Source organism: Eschrichtius robustus, chromosome 16 (genome assembly GCF_028021215.1).
Source record: "Eschrichtius robustus isolate mEscRob2 chromosome 16, mEscRob2.pri, whole genome shotgun sequence".
In the NCBI taxonomy this organism is placed as follows: domain Eukaryota; kingdom Metazoa; phylum Chordata; class Mammalia; order Artiodactyla; family Eschrichtiidae; genus Eschrichtius; species Eschrichtius robustus.
Genome location: NC_090839.1, coordinates 84,408,421 through 84,426,665, shown reverse-complemented (window position 1 = coordinate 84,426,665; position 18,245 = coordinate 84,408,421). Strand labels below are relative to the sequence as shown.

General features: G+C 43.7%; 1 protein-coding gene across 6 annotated transcripts in view; it reads left to right on the top strand.

Moving 5' to 3' along the window:
• Positions 1-18,245, top strand: part of STYXL1 (serine/threonine/tyrosine interacting like 1) — a 64,830-nt gene that overhangs the window by 35,260 nt on the left and 11,325 nt on the right. For all 6 annotated transcript variants that reach the window (XM_068565959.1, XM_068565961.1, XM_068565963.1 and 3 more), the window contains 3 exons: positions 1,334-1,479; positions 7,909-8,054; positions 16,711-16,808. In XM_068565959.1, coding sequence (XP_068422060.1) covers positions 1,334-1,479; positions 7,909-8,054; positions 16,711-16,808 — 390 coding nt within the window. The remainder of the gene's footprint in view (positions 1-1,333; positions 1,480-7,908; positions 8,055-16,710; positions 16,809-18,245) is intronic.

The window sequence follows — 18,245 nt, the reverse complement described above, 5'->3', positions numbered from 1 at the left end:
CACGCTGGAACGTGGTCAGTTCTAATCTGCTTCACTGAGGCTCCACTGCATTCTCCATTCAGCCCCTGCTTTGGGCTGACCACCCCTTGCTGCTGCTTGTGGCTCAGTGACTAATATGTATGGGTGGAGTTCCATGGGTTGGGCATTCACACCAGCGGTCACTGGGTGGCGCTAGGCTTCCACCTTTAATAAAACCAGTCTTCTCAGGAGGTCCTTAGCCGGGAAATTGTCCCCTCCTCCCGAAGCTCATCCTGTTGGGCTCCAGTCTGCAATCCTAGGATTGTCGGCTGGACCCTGAAATCCTAGGAAATGTTGGTCAGTAAAGACAACGCCCTCTACAGTCTATACCTGACCTCACTTTAGTGCTATGGAGCCCCCATCCTCACTCGGTAAGAAATCACAACCACAGAACAACAAAAACCAAAAACCACACGCGTATAATTTGCCCGCTCATGGCAAATTGCACAGTCGGGGGCAGCTGCAGTGGCTGATGGCTTGATGGCCGCAGCATCCTTTGTTTACTGATATGGCAAGCAACATTCTTTGTCCACAGTATATACCAAGAGAAATTAAACATGTGCACACAAAACCTCGCACGTGGATGTTCATAGCAGCCTTATTCATAATAGCCACAAAATGGAAACATCCAAATATTCATCAGTAGATGAATGGGTAAACAAAAGGTGGAGAGCCATGCAGTGGAATATTATTCAGCTATGAAAAAGGATGGAGTGCTGACACTTGCTGCAACATAGATGAACTTTGAAAACATTATGCTCAGTGAAAGAAACCAGACACAAAATGCCACGTATTGTATAATTCAGTTTCTATGAAATGTCCAGAATAGGTCAATCCGTAGAAGTTAGATTAATGGTTGCCTAGAGCTGGATGTTTGGAGGGAAATGAGGAATGAAACCCTATAACTGGTACATGATTTCTTTTGGGGGTGATTAAAATGTTCTGAAATTGACTGCAGTGATGGTTACACAACTGTAAATATATTAAAAAACATTAATTTATATACTTTAAATAGATGAATTGTATGGTATATAATATGTGATGTTGTATATATACATACACATTCCCCTCATGTTGAATCATCCTTCCTTATGACAATATGAAAAAAAAAAATGAAATCTCAGAGTTTACAGAAAAAGATCAGCTTACTTGGTGGTGAATTGCTTTTTAAATTTTAATCGTAACATTCATCTCTATTTATATTTGCTTCAGCTTTCTAGACAATTGCTTTTCAGAATGGAGTGCCTATCCACCGGGCCTTTAGGCAAATGGTGAGCACACAGGGGACATTCATCTCTTTGGTCTCTACTCTTAGGAATTGTGCTTGGAGCTGCCGTTGAGTGTGGCAGAACCCTGACTCACCTCACCCGCCACCCCATCCATATCCTGAGAGGAGGCTACGAGAGCTTCTCGGCCATGTACCACTTCTTCCGGACACAGAAGATCATCTGGATGCCGCAGGTAGGGCAGGGTGCTGAGCACAGGCAGGCTTGGATGGGAGCATGGCCTTCCCCTGGGGACCGAGGGGCAGGGAGCAGGGTTGGAGAAAGAGAAGAAGGAGACAGATGACATCGAAAAGATGGAAGAGATGTCAAAGATGGCTTGGGAATGAACCTGGGGCAGCCAGGAGGTCCAGTCCAGTATGATGAATTTATAATCGCCAGGTTCAGGCAAAATCCAGGGCAGTGTTTAATAGATGAGGTTGGTTCAGAGGGCAGGGATCCGGGGCAGGGTGTTCTGGATGGTGGGTCATAGTCAAAGTCACACGGGCAGGCAGGGCCATCATGATTCGAGGCTGCCTCGCCATCCTTAGCCGTCTGGCCACACAAACCCTGGCTGGGTCCAGAGGATACAGTAAAAAGGGGGAGACAGGGGTTGTAATAAGGTGTGGCCAAGGGATGTACCAGATGTCTGGAGCCCAGAGGAGCACTTACTTCCTGGAGCCAAACCAGAAGGGAATGGGGTGAGGGTAAGGCAAGCACTGGGTGGCAATGATAGGCAGGCAGGGACTGGTCCCTGGGGGCATTTTATAGTATCTGGTTTCTTGAAGGGTCTGAATGTAATGGAATGTGAACCTGCAGAGGTTTCATTCTTTCCAGCAATTGCCTTCAACTGTGCTCTCATTCTTGCCCTTTGCAGCATCGTGGGCAGATTCCATACTTTCTGGCCGCTTCCGGTTATGGAAAATTTCAGTCTAGTCATATTATAAAACAACGGGGGAAATGTGCCTATGAACTGGAATTTGATGATAGTAAGGAATTATTGTTATATATTTCTTAAGGTTGTGATGACATTATTATGGCTATGTTTTTAAAAATATGAGTCGCTATCTTTTAGAGATACATAGTGAAATAGTTATAATTAAAATGATATGATGTCTGGAATTTCCTTCAAAATAATCTGGGGAAGGTTGGGAAGTCAGGGGTATAGATGAAACAAAATGGGCCATTAGTTGATAATGCTTGCAGAAGGGTGATAGATCCAAGGTTTGTTATACTATTCTCTCTACTTTTGTGTGTTTTTGAAGTAATTTTTTGAAAAGGGCATAAAAACAGTCCAGTACAATCTAGGCTACTTTAACATTCCAATCTCAACTCAAATCTCCTCTCTTCTCATCTTCCAGAGCTGGGCAGCCTTCCATTTGCTGGGGGCTGAGGGCTGGGAGTAGGGAGGGGTGTGGGATAGCTTTATGGACATCTCCTTACGTCCCCTCTTCTGGGTCTGGTCCCTTTGGTGCTGGGGGTCCACTGTGGCCCTGGCTATTTGTCAGTGGTGGGGAAGTGCCGCCTTCTCATTCTGCTCCAGCCAGGTTCTGTGTGCTGCTGCTGGCCTTTGTTGCTGGTTTTCTTGGGGCTGTGTTCAGGGGGCCCCGACTGTTACTGAGCATCCTTCAGAGAGAGCCAGCTGAGAATTCCTGACAGGAGTACCCCCAATGCCCTTCCCTTCCCTTGGTAGCTCATGACCTCCCACCGCATCCACATTCTTTCACCTGAATCCCAGAATGAGCCACAGGGGAGTGTGACAGTGGGGAAGGAGGCCCCTTCTTGCCTTGCTGGCTTGGCTGCTCCAGTCATCCTGTGTGAAAAGGTAGGGACCTGTGTCTGGGGTCATACCGGTTCTCAAATGCAGGGTATATATGTCAAGTTCCCCAAAGGCCTTCTTCTCCTTCTTCCACTGAGCTATGATGTTCAGCTCAACAGGTGTACAGCCAGCCTCCCCGTCCTGCCAGGCACTCCTCCTCGCTCCTAGAGGAGCATGCTTACTGGCTTTGCAGTGATGGGAGGGAGTCTTTCTGGTCTGCAGACGTCACATGCTGATACCTCACCTTCTTTATTTTTCTTTTAAAGCTTTAGGAAGGTGGAATTGGCATAGGATGAACTTCACCTATTTAAAATGTACAGTTTGGTCAGTTTTGACGTGTATACACCTGAGACTTGTCCTTGCCCCCAGTCTTCTTAAGTAGATTGGGAAGAGGGGTAGGTGGTGGCTGGTGGTATCCAGCAGGGCCTGGATGGGTGAGTTCTACTCTGCTTGTTCCCTCTTTAGAATGTACGTTCCAAGCATTTGCCACTCCCTGCTTTGGGACCTTTGTTACTAATTCAGGGGTAAGAGTGAAAGCCCCCCTCCCTTCCTGTTACGTGTTCTGACACAGTGTAAAGCAGGAGTGTCCCTACTGCTCCCCAAGGAACTCCTGCGAGGGGAGGTGGAGGCACAGAATTTGGGCTCTGAGACTGCCCCTCTCCTTTAGACACAGTAATTTCTAATTTCCCGTTTTATATGTGGCACCCCTTAAATAAGATTTCACTTTGAGCAAAGGGGTTCTGTGACTAGGGCACGTGTGAAGACCACACTAGAGAGAGAGATGCTGGTGAGCCACCGAGTGCTTTTAAGTCCGGGGAGGGGCACCTGGTTAGATTGCCCTTTAGAAAGATCAACTCTGATTGCAGAGCAGAGCCCAGACCAATGCGGGCAAGGTGGGTCTGGGGAGACCTGCCTGGAGGCAGGGCTGAAGAGGAGAGGACAGATTCAAGAAATACTTAGGAAACGGCTTTGATTAGACAAGGGGCGGGGGGCCTGGGAGAGGGAGGAGTCTAGAATAATGCCACAGTTCAGGTGCGGGTGACAGGTGGCCAGTGGTGTGGCTCATTGAGAAGGGGACACAGGAGGAGGTGGTGGTAGTGTCGGGGGAAGGCAGTGGGCTCGGTTTGGGCATGTTAATTTGTGATACCAGTTTCTTTTACATTTGTCAATGTGGTTGTCAAAATCGTGTCCTCTAGAATTAACAGCAGAGCATGTGTTATCTGTCCCACACCCTCTCCCCCACAGCCGTTACAACCACAGGAAAGGAAGCTGGGTCGAAAGCATCAGGAAGAGTTGACAGATTTGTGGTGGGTATTGCGTGAGATTTTCCGAATGAAACCAGGAGGATTTCATTTGGCCCCCGGCAAGCTGAGCGTCCTGGGCGGGGTCACCCTGAACCCTGGGGAGTGCTTTGGGTCACAGCCGCAAGTAGTGGGCCTGCCTGCATGTAGAAGGGCCGTGTGTCTCACAGACTTGAGGGTTGGCTCAGCGTGGTGTCTGCTCATTGATAAAGGCTTTTGAGGCTAACAGTTTGGGAGGAATGTGGGCTTGTGGTAGGTTCACGGTGAGGGGAGGTGTGCTGAAGCCAGAAGGCTCTGAAAGGCTCAAGTGGACAGCAAAATAGCTTGAGGTACTTAACATGTTATTTCTGAGTCAGACTTGGAGCCAGAGGCATTTTAGAGCTGGTTTGACCTTTGAAATTATATAGGTTAACATTTCCCATGGAAAACTGATGGGAAAAAAGGGGTCTCTAAACAGATCATATTAGAAACATCAGTTCATACAATGTTAGTGAATTTCTTTTTTTTTTCTTTTGGGGTTATGCCTAGGTTTTATTTTACTAAATGTAACAGGTAAGTTTTCAATCCATGCCAACAACAAATATGTAGCCACTGTTTTATTACAGACATCTGAACTGTAATAGGTCACCCAGGAAACCGTTAGGGGAATTTTCATTAGTTCTCAGTCTCCTGGAGGCATGCTTTGAGAACAGTCTTAGACTGGCATGCTTTTCTGGCTGTTTTCCAACTTGTTTATAAGATTAGTCTTATTATTTGATGATAATTGTTTCTAAACACCTGATTGGTGCTCTAATAATCTTTCCTTGGAAACGATCAAATTTTGTAATTTTCCCCCGGCTTTGATATATAATTGACATATAACATTGTGTAAATTTAAGGTTTACAACAAGATGACTTGATACACATATGCAGAATGATTACCGTAAGATTAACACATCTGTCACCTCACATAATTACCATTTTTTGTGTGTGTGTGAGATGAGAACATTTTTTTTTTTTTAACTTTTTTTAAAAAAATTATTTAATTATTTATTTATAACTGTGTTGGGTCTTCGTTTCTGTGCGAGGGCTTTCTCTAGTTGCGGCAAGTGGGGGCCACTCTTAATCACGGTGCGCGGGCCTCTCACTATCGCGGCCTCTCTTGTTGCGGAGCACAGGCTCCAGACGCGCAGGCTCAGTAATTGTGGCTCACGGGCCCAGTTGCTCCGCGGCATGTGGGATCTTCCCAGACCAGGGCTCGAACCCGTGTCCCCTGCATTGGCAGGCAGATTCTCAACCAGTGCGCCACCAGGGGAGCCCATGAGAACATTTAAGATGTACTTTCTTAGCAACTTTCAAGTACATAATACTGGTTTTTTTTTTTTTTTTAATAATTTTATTTATTTATTTATTTATTTGTGGCTGCGTTGGGTCTTCGTTGCTGTGCGCGGGCTTTCTCTAGTTGCGGCGAGCGGGGCCTACTCTTCATTGCGGTGCGCGGGCTTCTCATCGCAGTGGCTTCTCATGTTGCAGAGCATGGGCTCTAGGCGCGCCGGCTTCCGTAGTTGTGGTTTGCGGGCTCTAGAGTGCAGGCTCAGCAGTTGTGGCGCACGGGCTTAGTTGCTCCGCAGCATGTGGGATCTTCCCGGACCAGGGCTCGAACCTGTGTCCCTTGCATTGGCAGGCGGATTCTTAACCACTGCACCACCAGGGAAGCCCTGTGTTGTTAACTGTTGTCACCATGCTGTACATTAGATCCCCAGAACTTATTTGCCTTATATCTGGAAGTTTATAACCGTGACCAACATGTCCCCATTTCCCTCACCCCCACAGACCCTGGCAACCACCACTCTACTCTTTGTTTCCATGAGTTTCGCTTTTTTATTTTTATTTTATTTTATTATTTTATTATTATTATTATTATTTTTGGCCACGCCGTGTGGCATGTGGGATCTTAGTTCACTGACCAGGGATAGAACCTGTGCCCCCTGAATTGAGAGTGTGGAGTCTTAACCACTGGACTTCCAGGGAAGTCCCAACTTTCACTTTTTTAGATTCTACATATGAGTGAGATCATGCAATATTTGTTTTTTTCTGACTTATTCTCTTAGCACAATGGCCTCAAGGTCCATTCACGTTGTCACAAATGACAGGATTTCCTTCTTCTTTATGGCTGAACAACATTCCATTGTATATATATGCCATATTTTCTTTATCCATTCATCCATTGATGGACACTTAGGTCATGTCTGTGTCTTTTGTGAAAAATGCTCAAATGATCCTGGGCGGGCGGGGGTTGGGGGCGTGTGCAGATATGTCTTCAAGATGGTGATTTCATTTCCTTCAGATATATACCAAAAGTGGGATTGCTGGATCAAAGGGTAGTTTTGTTTTTAATTTTTTAAAAAAGCTTTATTAATTATTAATTAATTTACTTATTTATTTTTGGCTGTGTCGGGTCTTAGTTGTGGCACGTGGGATCTTCGTTGAGGCATGAGGGGTCTTTCGTTGGGGCGTGGGCTGTTCGTTGCGGCGCGCGGGCTTCTCTCTAGTTGTGGCGTGCAGGCTCCAGGGCGTGTGGGCTCTGTAGTTGTGGTGCGCGGGTTCCAGAGTGCATAAGCTCTGTAGTTTGTGGCACACAGGCTCTCTCATTGAGGTGCGTGAGCTCAGTAGTTGTGGTGCTTGGGCTTAGTTGCCCTGTGGCACGTGGGATCTTAGTTCCCTGACCAGGGATCGAACCCGTGTCCCCTGCATTGGAAGGTGGATTCTTTACCACTGGACCACCAGGGAAGTCCCTGTTTTTAATTTTTTTAATTTAATTTTTATTTTATATTGGGATATAGCTGATTTACAATGCTGTGTTAATCTCAGGTGTACAGCAAAGTGGTTCAGTTATTCATATACATATAATCCATTCTTTTTCAGATTCTTTTCCCATATAGGTCATTACAGAATACTGAGCAGAGTTCTCTGTGCTATCCAGTAGGTCCTTGTTGACTACCTATTTTATATATAATAGTGTGTATATGTTAATCCCAACCTCCTAATTTATCCTTCCCCCCTCTACCTTTCCCCTTTGGTAACCAGAAGTTTGTTTTCTATGTCTGTGAGTCTGTTTCCGTTTTGTAAATAAGTTCATTTGTATCACCTTTTTAGATTCCACATATAAGTGATATCATATGATATTTGTCTTTCTCTGTCTGACTTACTTCACTTAGTATGATCATCTCTATGTCCATCCATGTTGCTGTAAAGGGCATTATTTCATTCTTTTTTATGGCTGAATAATATTCCATGTGTTACATGTACCACATCTTCTTTATCCGTTCCTCTGTCGATGGACATTTAGGTTGCTTCCATGTCTTGGCTATTATAAATAGTGCCACAATGAACATTGGGTTAGTCTCATTCACTGTCCCAGTTTGTCTTTCTAAGCTTGTTTGCTGAGCCACATTTCAAGAGACGAAACAAAAGCAACTTCTTCTCTGGGGATTATTATCATAGCAGCCTTTCTCCTTCTCCACCTCAGGAACTGGATGCCTTCCAACCGTACCCTGTTGAGATAATGCCAGGCAGGATCTACCTGGGAAATTTCAGGCAAGCCTGCGACCCTAAAATTCAGAAGGATTTGAAAATCAAAGCACATGTCAACGTCTCCATGGAGACAGGGCCGTTGTAAGTAGAAACACCATTTTTTTTTTTTTTTATATTAGTATCATTTATTTATATAAGATTCCTAGTGGCATGCATTGACAGAATTGAAAGGGCTTTTAGAAGTCAGCATACACTGGAGTAGGGTCTGCATTTATTTTCATCTATTCCTGGCCTGCACTTCATTGCCTGGCATGGCCATGGCATCCTCTGCCCCTGACTGAGACCCCACACTTGCCCCATACCCCATACTTAAATCTTACCAAAAGTAATACTTTCTTGGTACTTAACATTCTGATGTAAAATATCCTGGTTTACCCTGCTTTTCCTGTCTCAGGCCCTCTGAGAAGTGACCCCTCTCTTGGTCTGTCTGGGCTGCTGTAACAGAATACTGTAGACTGGTGGCTTATGAACAACAGAATTTTTCTCCTGGTGTGGAGGCTGGGAAGTCCAAGATTAAGGCACTGGCAGATTCAGTGTCAGATGAAGGCCTGCTTTCTGGTTCATAGATGGCATCCTCACGTGGCAGAAGGAGCAAAGCTCTCTAGGGTCCCTTTTATAAAGGCACTAATCCCACTCATAAGGGTTTCAATTTCTATCCTCATGACCTAATTACCTCCCCAAAGCCCCACCTCCAAATACCATCACTTTGGGGATTAGGTTTCAACATATGAATTTTGAGAGGACAGAAACATTTGATACAGCAACCTTTATGCCTCAGATTTTCCTTGGTGCTAGGAACATACATACACAGACACACACACACCCTCACTCATCATTGTTCAAAGAGCAGGAAAGTTCTGCACAGCCTTGCTTGTCAGCCTGTGTCTTCCCAGCTGTGTCCAGTCATGATCACCAAGGCCCCGCACTGTACAACCTACCTCTTCTAGCTCCTGATCAAAGCTAATAAAATTCAGCTCAGAGAGAATTTATATAAATAACACAAGAATTCAGTAAGGCATCTGGTCATAAAAAATACTATATAAAAATCAGTAAATCTAAAGAAAATCACATCTAGGCACTTAGTGAGACTGCTGAAAACCAAAGAAAGAGAGAACATATTAAAAGAAGCAGAGGGCTTCCCTGGTGGCGAAGTGGTTAAGAATCCGCCTGCCAATGCAGGGGACACAGGTTTGAGCCCTGGTCCGGGAAGATCCCACATGCTGCGGAGCAACTAAGTCCATGCGCCACAACTACTGAGCCTGCGCTCTAGAGCCCACGAGTGAAAGCTACTGAGCCCGTGTGTCACAACTACTGAAGCCCATGCGCCTAGAGCCCATGCTCCACAACAAGAGAAGCCCCCGCAATGAGAAGCCCACACACCACAACGAAGAGTAACCCCCACTCGCCGCAACCAGAGAAAAGCCTGCATGCAGCAACGAAGACCCGATGCAGCCAAAAAAAAAAATTAATTAATTTAAAAAAATAAAAATAAAAGAAGCAGAGGGACTTTGCTGGTGGCGCAGTGGTTAAGAATCTGCGTGCCAATGCAGGCGACACGGGTTCGAGCCCTGGTCCGGGAAGATCCCACATGCCACGGAGCAACTAAGCCCGTGTGCCACAACTACTGAGCCCCTGTTCCACAACTACGGAAGCCCGCGCACCTAGAGCCCACGCTCTGCAACAAGAGAAGCCACTGCAATAAGAAGCCCACGCACCGCAACGAAGAGTAGCCCCCGCTTGCCGCAACTAGAGAAAGCCCGCGCTCAGCAACGAAGACCCAACACAGCCAATAAATAAATAAATAAATAAATATTAAAAAAAAAGAAGCAGAGAAGTAAGACATTACTTTCAAAGGAGCAATAATTAGACTGACAGCTGACTCATCAACAGAAATCACTGCAACTAGAAGGAAATATGGAATGTGTCTTTGTAGTCGGTAGCCTTTCTGGTGATTCCCCACCTCCTGCCATTCACAGCATTGAATGTGGGCTAGATTTACTGATGTGTGCTAATGGATAGAGTAAAGCAAAAGTGATGGGCTGTCACTTCTGATATTGGGTCACAGAAAGACTGTGGCATCAGTATTGCTCACTCTCCCTTGCTCACTCATTCTGAAGGAAGTCAGCTACCATGCAGTGAGCTGTCCTATGGAGAGGTCCACGTGGCAAGGACCTGACAGTCTTCAGCCAACAGCTAGTGATGAACTGGGGCCCTCAGTCAAAAAGCCTGTGAGAAACTGAATCCTGCCAACAGTCATGTGAATTAGCTTCCAATTGAGCCTTCAGATGAGACCAGATGACAACAGCTTGTTATAACTTTATGAGAGATTTTAAGCCAATGGTACCCAGATAAGCTGCTCCCAGATTCCTGATCCATAGAAATTGATAGATAATAAATTTTTATTGTTTTAAGCCACTGAGTGTTAGGACATTTTGTTATCCAGCAATAAATAATAGAATCTTAAAGCACTGAAAGAAAATAACTGCTAACCCACAATTTTGTACCCAGAGAATATATCCTTCAATAATGTAAGTGAGAGGACTTCCCTGGTGGCACAGTGGTTAAGAATCTGCCTGCCCATGCAGGGGACACGGGTTCGAGCCCTGGTCCAGGAAGATCCCACGTGCCATGGAGCAACTAAGCCTGTGTGCCACAACTACTGAGCCTGCGCTCTACAGCCCGCGAGCCACAACTACTGAGTCCGCGTCCCACGACTACTGAAGCCCATGCGCCTAGAGCCTGTGCTCCGCAACAAGAGAAACCACTGCAATGAGAAGCCCACACACTGCAATGAAGAGTAGCCCCTGCTCACTGCAACTAGAGAAAGCCCACGTGCAGCAATGAAGCCCCAGTGCAGCCAAAAATAAATTTAAGAAAAAGGATGTAAGTGAGAAGAATTTCCATTTCTGGCCATGATGGAGTAACTGGCACCAGATTTACAACCCCACCTTAAACAACTAAAAATACTCAGGCAAAGCATCTAAAACAAGGGTTTTTCAGACAATGGCCAACAGACAGCACAGGACAATGATTCCTGAGAGGAAAAAAAAAAGGTGGGCTCCACAATCGAACCAGCTTATTGCTTGGAGATTGTTTGCAGGTCACAGTCCAGGGAAGGGGCCAACGCAGATCCTATTATTCTTTCTGAGTTGAGGGTAGAGTTGAGGACTCAGAGCTGTTGAGTTGGCTAGAATTTGCAGGAGACCTGCATGAAGAATAGAGAGCTGAGTACAAAGAAAGACTCTGGACATCTGCAGAGAGTCCTCCTGTGTCTTCAGCTAAGTACTTATAAGCACATGCATGTGAGAAAACTACTCAAGGCAGGGAGAAAAACCAATAGAAATGAACAGGTGGTACAATCCCCAGAGATGATGTGGGACCAGGAGTAGTTTGTGTTTCCACTCAGATTAAACAAAACTCACAACATACAGTGCATCATACAGAGTACTCAGAAGACTACTGCTTCAGTAGTGAGGAAAAACTTAGCCCTATATTAGGGATGAAAAGTACAGTCTGAGATGAAAAATATACTGGATGGAATTAAAAGATTAGACACTGTGGAAGAAAAGATTGCTGAATTTGGAGACATAGCAATAGAAGTATACAAAATGAAACATAGAGAAGAAAAAGACTTAAAAAAAGAAACTAGAATAGAACTTCAGTAAGACTGAGACAGCGTCAGGTGGCCTAACATGTGTAATTAGAATCTCCAAAGGAAAGGAGAATGGGGAGACAGAAAACACGTTTGAAGAAATAATGGCCAAAATTTTCCAAATTTGATAAAAACTATAAATGATCATCTACACTGATCTCAATAAAATTTTTAATTAAAAATAGAATAATTTGGAAGATTATGAGCAACTTTATGTCAATACATTTGAAAAATTAACAATTTCCTCAAAAGACTCAAGCTACCAATGCTTACTTAAAAAGAAATAGATTTATAAAAACTGACAATATGATAGTCCCTAAAACAAGATTCATCCAATTTCAGGAGATTCAAATCATATAGAGTTGGCCTTCAACCACTGTGGAATTAATGTAGAAAGCAATAATTTGAAAATATAACTAGGAAATTCCTAGAAGCTTAGAAATAAATTTTAAAACAGCTCATGGATCAAAAAAGAACTCACAATGGAAATTATGAAATAGTTTCAACTATATGATAATGAAAATAGAATATATCAGAACTTGTGGAATGTAGCTAAGCTGTGCTTAGAGGGAAAGTTATAGCTTTAAATGCATCTATTAAAAAGAAGAAAGGCTAAAAATCAACTAGTTAAGCATTTATCTCAAGAAATTACCAAAGAAACAGCAAACTAAACTCAAATAAGGAAGGAAGGAATAATAAAAGCAGATAAAATGAACTAGAAACAATAAAATAGGATCTAGAAAGTCAAAATAGTTTTACAAAAATAATAAATTTGATAAACCCTTGGCAAAAAAGAGAGAAAGCACAAATAACCATCTGTAAAAGGGGATTCTACCATATCCTACAGATATAAAAAATATCTTGAGGGTATTATAAAAACTTTATTGTGATAAACATAAAAATTTAGATGTATTGAACAAAAAAATACAACCTATCAAACCTGACATCAGACAAAATAGAAAATTTTATTAGGATCAATAACTAATATAAATTTTTCATAGAGAATACTCCAGGTCTAGATAGTTTCAGTGATGAATTCTACCTAATATTTAAGGAGGAAATAAACCCAATATTAAAATTTTTTTTAAGAATAAAAAGGAGGAATAATTTTCAACTTGTCGTATGAGACCAGCATAAACTCTGATTTCATAACCTGAGAAAGACATTATAATACAGGAAAATTATAGGCTAATTTTCTTCATGAATATAGATGTAAATATCCTAAAGTAAAATATTAGCACATTGAATACAGAGATATATAAGAAGGATAATGCATGATGACTAAATTGGGTTTATTCCAAGGATACAAGGTGGTTTTAGCACTGAAGAATCCATCCATGTAATTTACCACATCGATAATGTAGAGGAAAAATCAGTATTATCTCAGTAAATGCAGTGAAAGCATTTGATAATATTCACCATACATTCATGATTTAAAAAAAATCTTAGCAAACTGGGAATAGAAGGGAACTTTGATCTGAAAATAAAATTCTACAGAAATCTCTGTAGCAAACATCACAATGATGAAATGTTGAAAGTTTTCCCTCTGAGCCCGGGAACAAGACAAAGATGCAACTATCACCACTTCTATTTAACATTGTACTGGAGGTTCTAGTTGGTGAAATATGGCAAGTAAAAGAAATAAAATAGGAATCAAAAGGGAAAAAAACCTTTCATTATATACAGACAGTCTAATTGTATACACAGAAAAGCCAAAACGACCTGCAGATAAATTATTGGACTTAAATAAGTTTGCTGAAGTTTTAAAAGCATATAATTTACAATAGGACAAAAATATTAAATATCTAGGATTATACCTATTGAAGGACGTGCAAGATCTCTACACAGAAAAGTATACAGCATTACTGTGAATTACTAAAGATTATCTGAATAGCTAGAGGATGTTAGTAAAGATAACCTGAATAAACAGAGGATGTACCGTAGTTGTGGATTAGAAGAATCAATTTTGTAAAGATGTTGATTCTTGCCCAATTGATCTATAGATTCAATGGAATGCCAATAAAATTCCAATGGATTTGTGGAAATTGATACAGTAATTTTAAATTTTATATGGAAATACAAAGGGCAAAAATAGCTGAATAGTGAATAACAACAAATGGGAAAATTTACTTGACCAGATACCAAGACTTAAAAAAAACCCACAGCAAGTAAGGCATTGTGATACTGGTGCAGGATAGAAAACTAAACCAATGGAGCAAAATGGAGTCCAAACACAGACCCATGCATATACGAACACTTGAATTATGCAAAGATTTTCTCCTATATTTTCTTCTAAAAGTTTTGTAGTTTTAACCTTCACGTTTTGCGATACATTTTTAAAAAAATATTTACTTATTTATTTTGGCTGCTCCGGGTCTTAGTTGTGGCATGTGGACTTCTTAGTTGTGGCATGCATGCAGGATCTAGTTCCCCCACCAGGGATCGAACCTGCGTCCCCTGCAATGGGAGTGCGGGGTCGCGCGGAATCTTACCCACTGGACCACCAGGGAAGTCCCTTGTGATACATTTTGAAATCAGTTTTTGTATATGGTGCCTGATATGGGACAAAGTTCATTGTTTTGCATGTGGAAGTCATCACTGTTGAAAAGGTGATCCTTTTCCTGTTGAATTGCTTTGATACCTTTGTTGAAAATCAGTTGACTATACGTGTACAGGATTATATCTGGATTCTTTGTTCTTTTTCATTGATCTATGTTTTTCTTTATACCAGTTTCCCACACTTGTTTTTCTCTTTTAAAAAAAATTTTTATTAAAGTATAGTTGATTGGGGCTTCCCTGGTGGTGCAGTGGTTGAGAATCCGCCTGCCAGTGCAGGGAACACGGGTTCAATCCCTGGTCCGGGAAGATCCCACATGCCGCGGAGCAAATAAGCCCGTGCACCACAACTACTGAGCCTGTGCTCTAGAGCCCGTGAGCCACAACTACTGAGCCCACATGCTGCAACTACTGAAGCCCACGCGCCTAGAGCCCGTGCTCTGCAGCAATAGAAGCCACCGCAATGAGAAGCCCGCGCACTGCAATGAAGAGTAGCCCCCACTTGCCGCACCTAGAGAAAGCCTGCACGCAGCAACGAAGACCCAACACAGCCAAAATAAATAAATAAATTTAAAAAAAAAAGGATAGTTGATTTACAATGTTGTGTTAACTTCTGCTGTATAGCAAAGTGACTCAGTTATAGATATACTTTTTCATATTCTTTTCTGTTATGGTTTATCACAGGATATTCAATATAGTTCCCTGTGCTATACAGTAGGACCTTATTATCAGTTCCACACTTTTGATTACTGTAGCTTTATAATAAATCTTGAAGTCAGGTAGTGTTAGTCCTCTAATTTTGTTGTTCTTTTTCAAAGTTGTTTCCTTTGAATTTCCATATAAATTTTAGAATCAACTTGTCAGTTTCTATACAGAAGCTTGTTGGAATTTGGACTGGGACTGAATGGATTCCATAGGGCAATTTGTGAAGAATTGACATCTTAAAAATGTTGAATCTCCTGATTCATTAATATGGTCTATCTTTCCGTTTACTTTGCTCTTTGGTTTCTTTCAGCAATGTTTTATAGTTTTCAGTGTACAGTTCTTGCACATCTTGTATCAGATTTCTTCCTAAGTATTTGATATTTTTGATGTGATTATAAATGGTATATTTAAATTATAAATTTCTTGGGAATTCGCTGGTGGTTAGGACTCCATGCTTTCACTCCTGGGGCCTGGATTCAATCCCTAGTTGGGGAACTAAGATCCCGCAAACTGCGCGGCATAGCCAAGAAAAATCAAATAAAATTTAAATTTCTGATTGTTGCTAGTATATAGAAATCCAGTTGATTTGTATATATTAACCTTGTATCCTTCAGTCTTCTCCACCCAGATGTCTCCTCCATTGTAAGGCTTTCCCCAGCTCCCTCGACTTTTCCCTGCCCTTCCTCTTCAGTAGCATGTGCAGGTCTTTATCCTAAAACCTAGCCAGTTGGATTGGGGCCATTTGTTTATGTGTCTGCCTCCCGCATCAGACTGGGAGCTCCTTGAAGCTGGGAGGGGCCCTATTTGATTCATCTTGTGTCCACTAGGGTCCAGCTCAAGGTCTGGCACACAATAGGCATTGAGTGAGTATCTGAGGAAAGAATGAATGGTTGGGGATAGATGGATGAATGGATGGTGGATTGGTGGTCAGGTGGGGAGGGAGAGAGGGATGAGGCGGAAGGGAAGGATGGATGGACGAATGAATGAATGCAGGGTGAATTGCGCTTGTATTTGTCACAGCAAGTGCTCATGCAGAAACTAAACCAGGATATTTTCATTTCTGAATCTACTGCAACTTTCTGCATACCACAGTGAATGAATGTCACCAGTAGGCCCTAGTCTTCATAAATAACATTTACCAAGTGCTCACTGCACACTAGACATTGTGCCAAGATCCTTGCGGGCATCTTCTCATTAAACATGCCACATGCCTCATCTCCCTCCTCTTTCCCCCTTGTTCATAAAGCTCTAGCCACTCTGATCTCCCTATTGTTTCTCAACATATGAAACATACTGCCCTCAGGGCCTTTGCACTTGTATTCTCTACCTGGAACACTCTTTCCTCATATAACTGCCTGGCTTGTTCTGTCACCTCCTTTAAACCTCTGCCCAAATGTTACCTCCTCAGTAAAGCCTTCCATGACCATCCTATCTAAAACAGCAGGCCCACCACTCTCCATCCTTCTCACCTTGCTTTCTCCATTTAACATAGCAGATTCATTACATATTCCTTTCCACCCTCACTATCTTCACTGTATTCTAGGAAAACACCAGGTTTGTTTAATAATAATAATGTCACATTTATTGGGCACTACCGTGTGCCAAGCAGATTGCTGAATGCTTTACATAGATTAATTGACTTAATCTACACAACACCCCTATGAGGTAGGTGCTGTTTTTTTGAGAGGGGTTCATTTATTTGCCCAGATCTCCCTGATGCTAGTTCAGCCTCCTTCCCCTATGATCCCATTGCTGTGGGTGAAGGATGCCACAGTAGGGCTCTGTGTGAGTTTGCCTGATTACCTGTGCTTTTCTTCCGTTTAGTTTTGTAGGTGACGCCGACAAGCTTCTGCACATCCAGATAGAAGATTCCCTGGAAGCCAACATTACACCCTTTTTACGCCACCTCTGTCACTTCATTGGTAAGGAGCATTCTTTAACCAGGCAGCAACTGTTCTGTGCCCAGGGAGCAGAGGGGCTGTGGTACCTCATCCACATGCCTATTGCTGACTGCCACTCCCAGCACTCAGGAGAAAAAGGGCAGGGCCCAGCACATGCCCAGCCAGGTGTGGCCAAGCCCCGGGACAAGCCTGCCTCCCGGGGGGGGTCCTTGGCAATATGGGCAGCCACGCGTTTACCTTGGGAGCAGTGGGGCCAAATGAGAGCCCCAGACTGTGGATTGAGTGCCCTGTGTTCTGGCCCTGGATGGATCGCTATGCCCTTTCACGCCTGGCCAAGCTCCAGTCTCGGCATCACTCTGTCCCGGCCCTCCTATCTGGTCGGTGTGGTGGGGTAGAAGGAAGACTCCAGAGCCCTTCCATCTCTGAATTCCATGGTCCCCAGTGTGTGGGCCCAGTGCCCCTTCTGTTCTCCTACCTCACACAGCAGTGCCCACCAGCCGCTTGCCTCACTGAGGGTGGAGTTTTCAGTCATCCTAAGGAGAGCAAGATCGCTGGAGAGAGCAAGGTTGTGTCCGGTTAGAGGCCCACCCCAGGATGGCCTGCTCAGCACCAACACAGCCCCCTGCCCGAGAATGGCATTTTGGCCCAGACATCCTGTATTTTTCTGGGAGGTTGTAACTATCACTTGCCTAGGAGCTGAGACTGAGACTTGCCCTGGGTCCCATCATGGGGTGGCAGAGCCCTGTGGCCCAAAGAAGCCCCCTCTCCAGCCCCACCTCACTGGGTGGCTCTGAGCCAACCCTTAACTTCTCTGTGCCTCAGTTTCCTTATCCATACAATGAGGCAGTTGGCCTTAATCATCTGAGTCCTCCTCCAGCTCTGACAGTCTGTGATTTTGCAATTGGTATATTTATCTTCAGTTCTTGGGGGTTACCAACCAGCCTAAGATGCCAGCTTAGATTTCCTTCCCATCCCTCAATGGGTGAGATTGACAGTCCCGGGGCGTTATTGAGTGTGGTTAGCTGACACTTGTGTGCCAGGCACTGGGCTAAGCACAGTGCAAAATCTTATCAGGTAGGTAGTATACTGTTATCACATTTTCCAGATGAGGAAACTGTGGGTTAGAGTGCCCAAGCCCGACAGCCAGTACTTACTGGTTGTGATTCACATTCAGGCTACCCTGCCTCTATCAGCACCCAAATGCCCTTGGGGTATAGTCCTTTTATCCCCACCTGGGGAGGTCAACTGGTAGCAGACCTTCCTGGGATGGAAGGCTGCATAGCCCAGAAAAGGCCTTTGCATGATAATGCTGAACGCCCAGGCATGATTCTCGTGAACTGCCAGCTAGGTCTGAGGATCCCTGTTTGCCAGGCAATGAAACAGTATCCTAGAGATGTCACGTGACTTGCCTAGACCATGGTGTGCTGGTTCTGAACCTACTCTTGGACCCACTGAGGC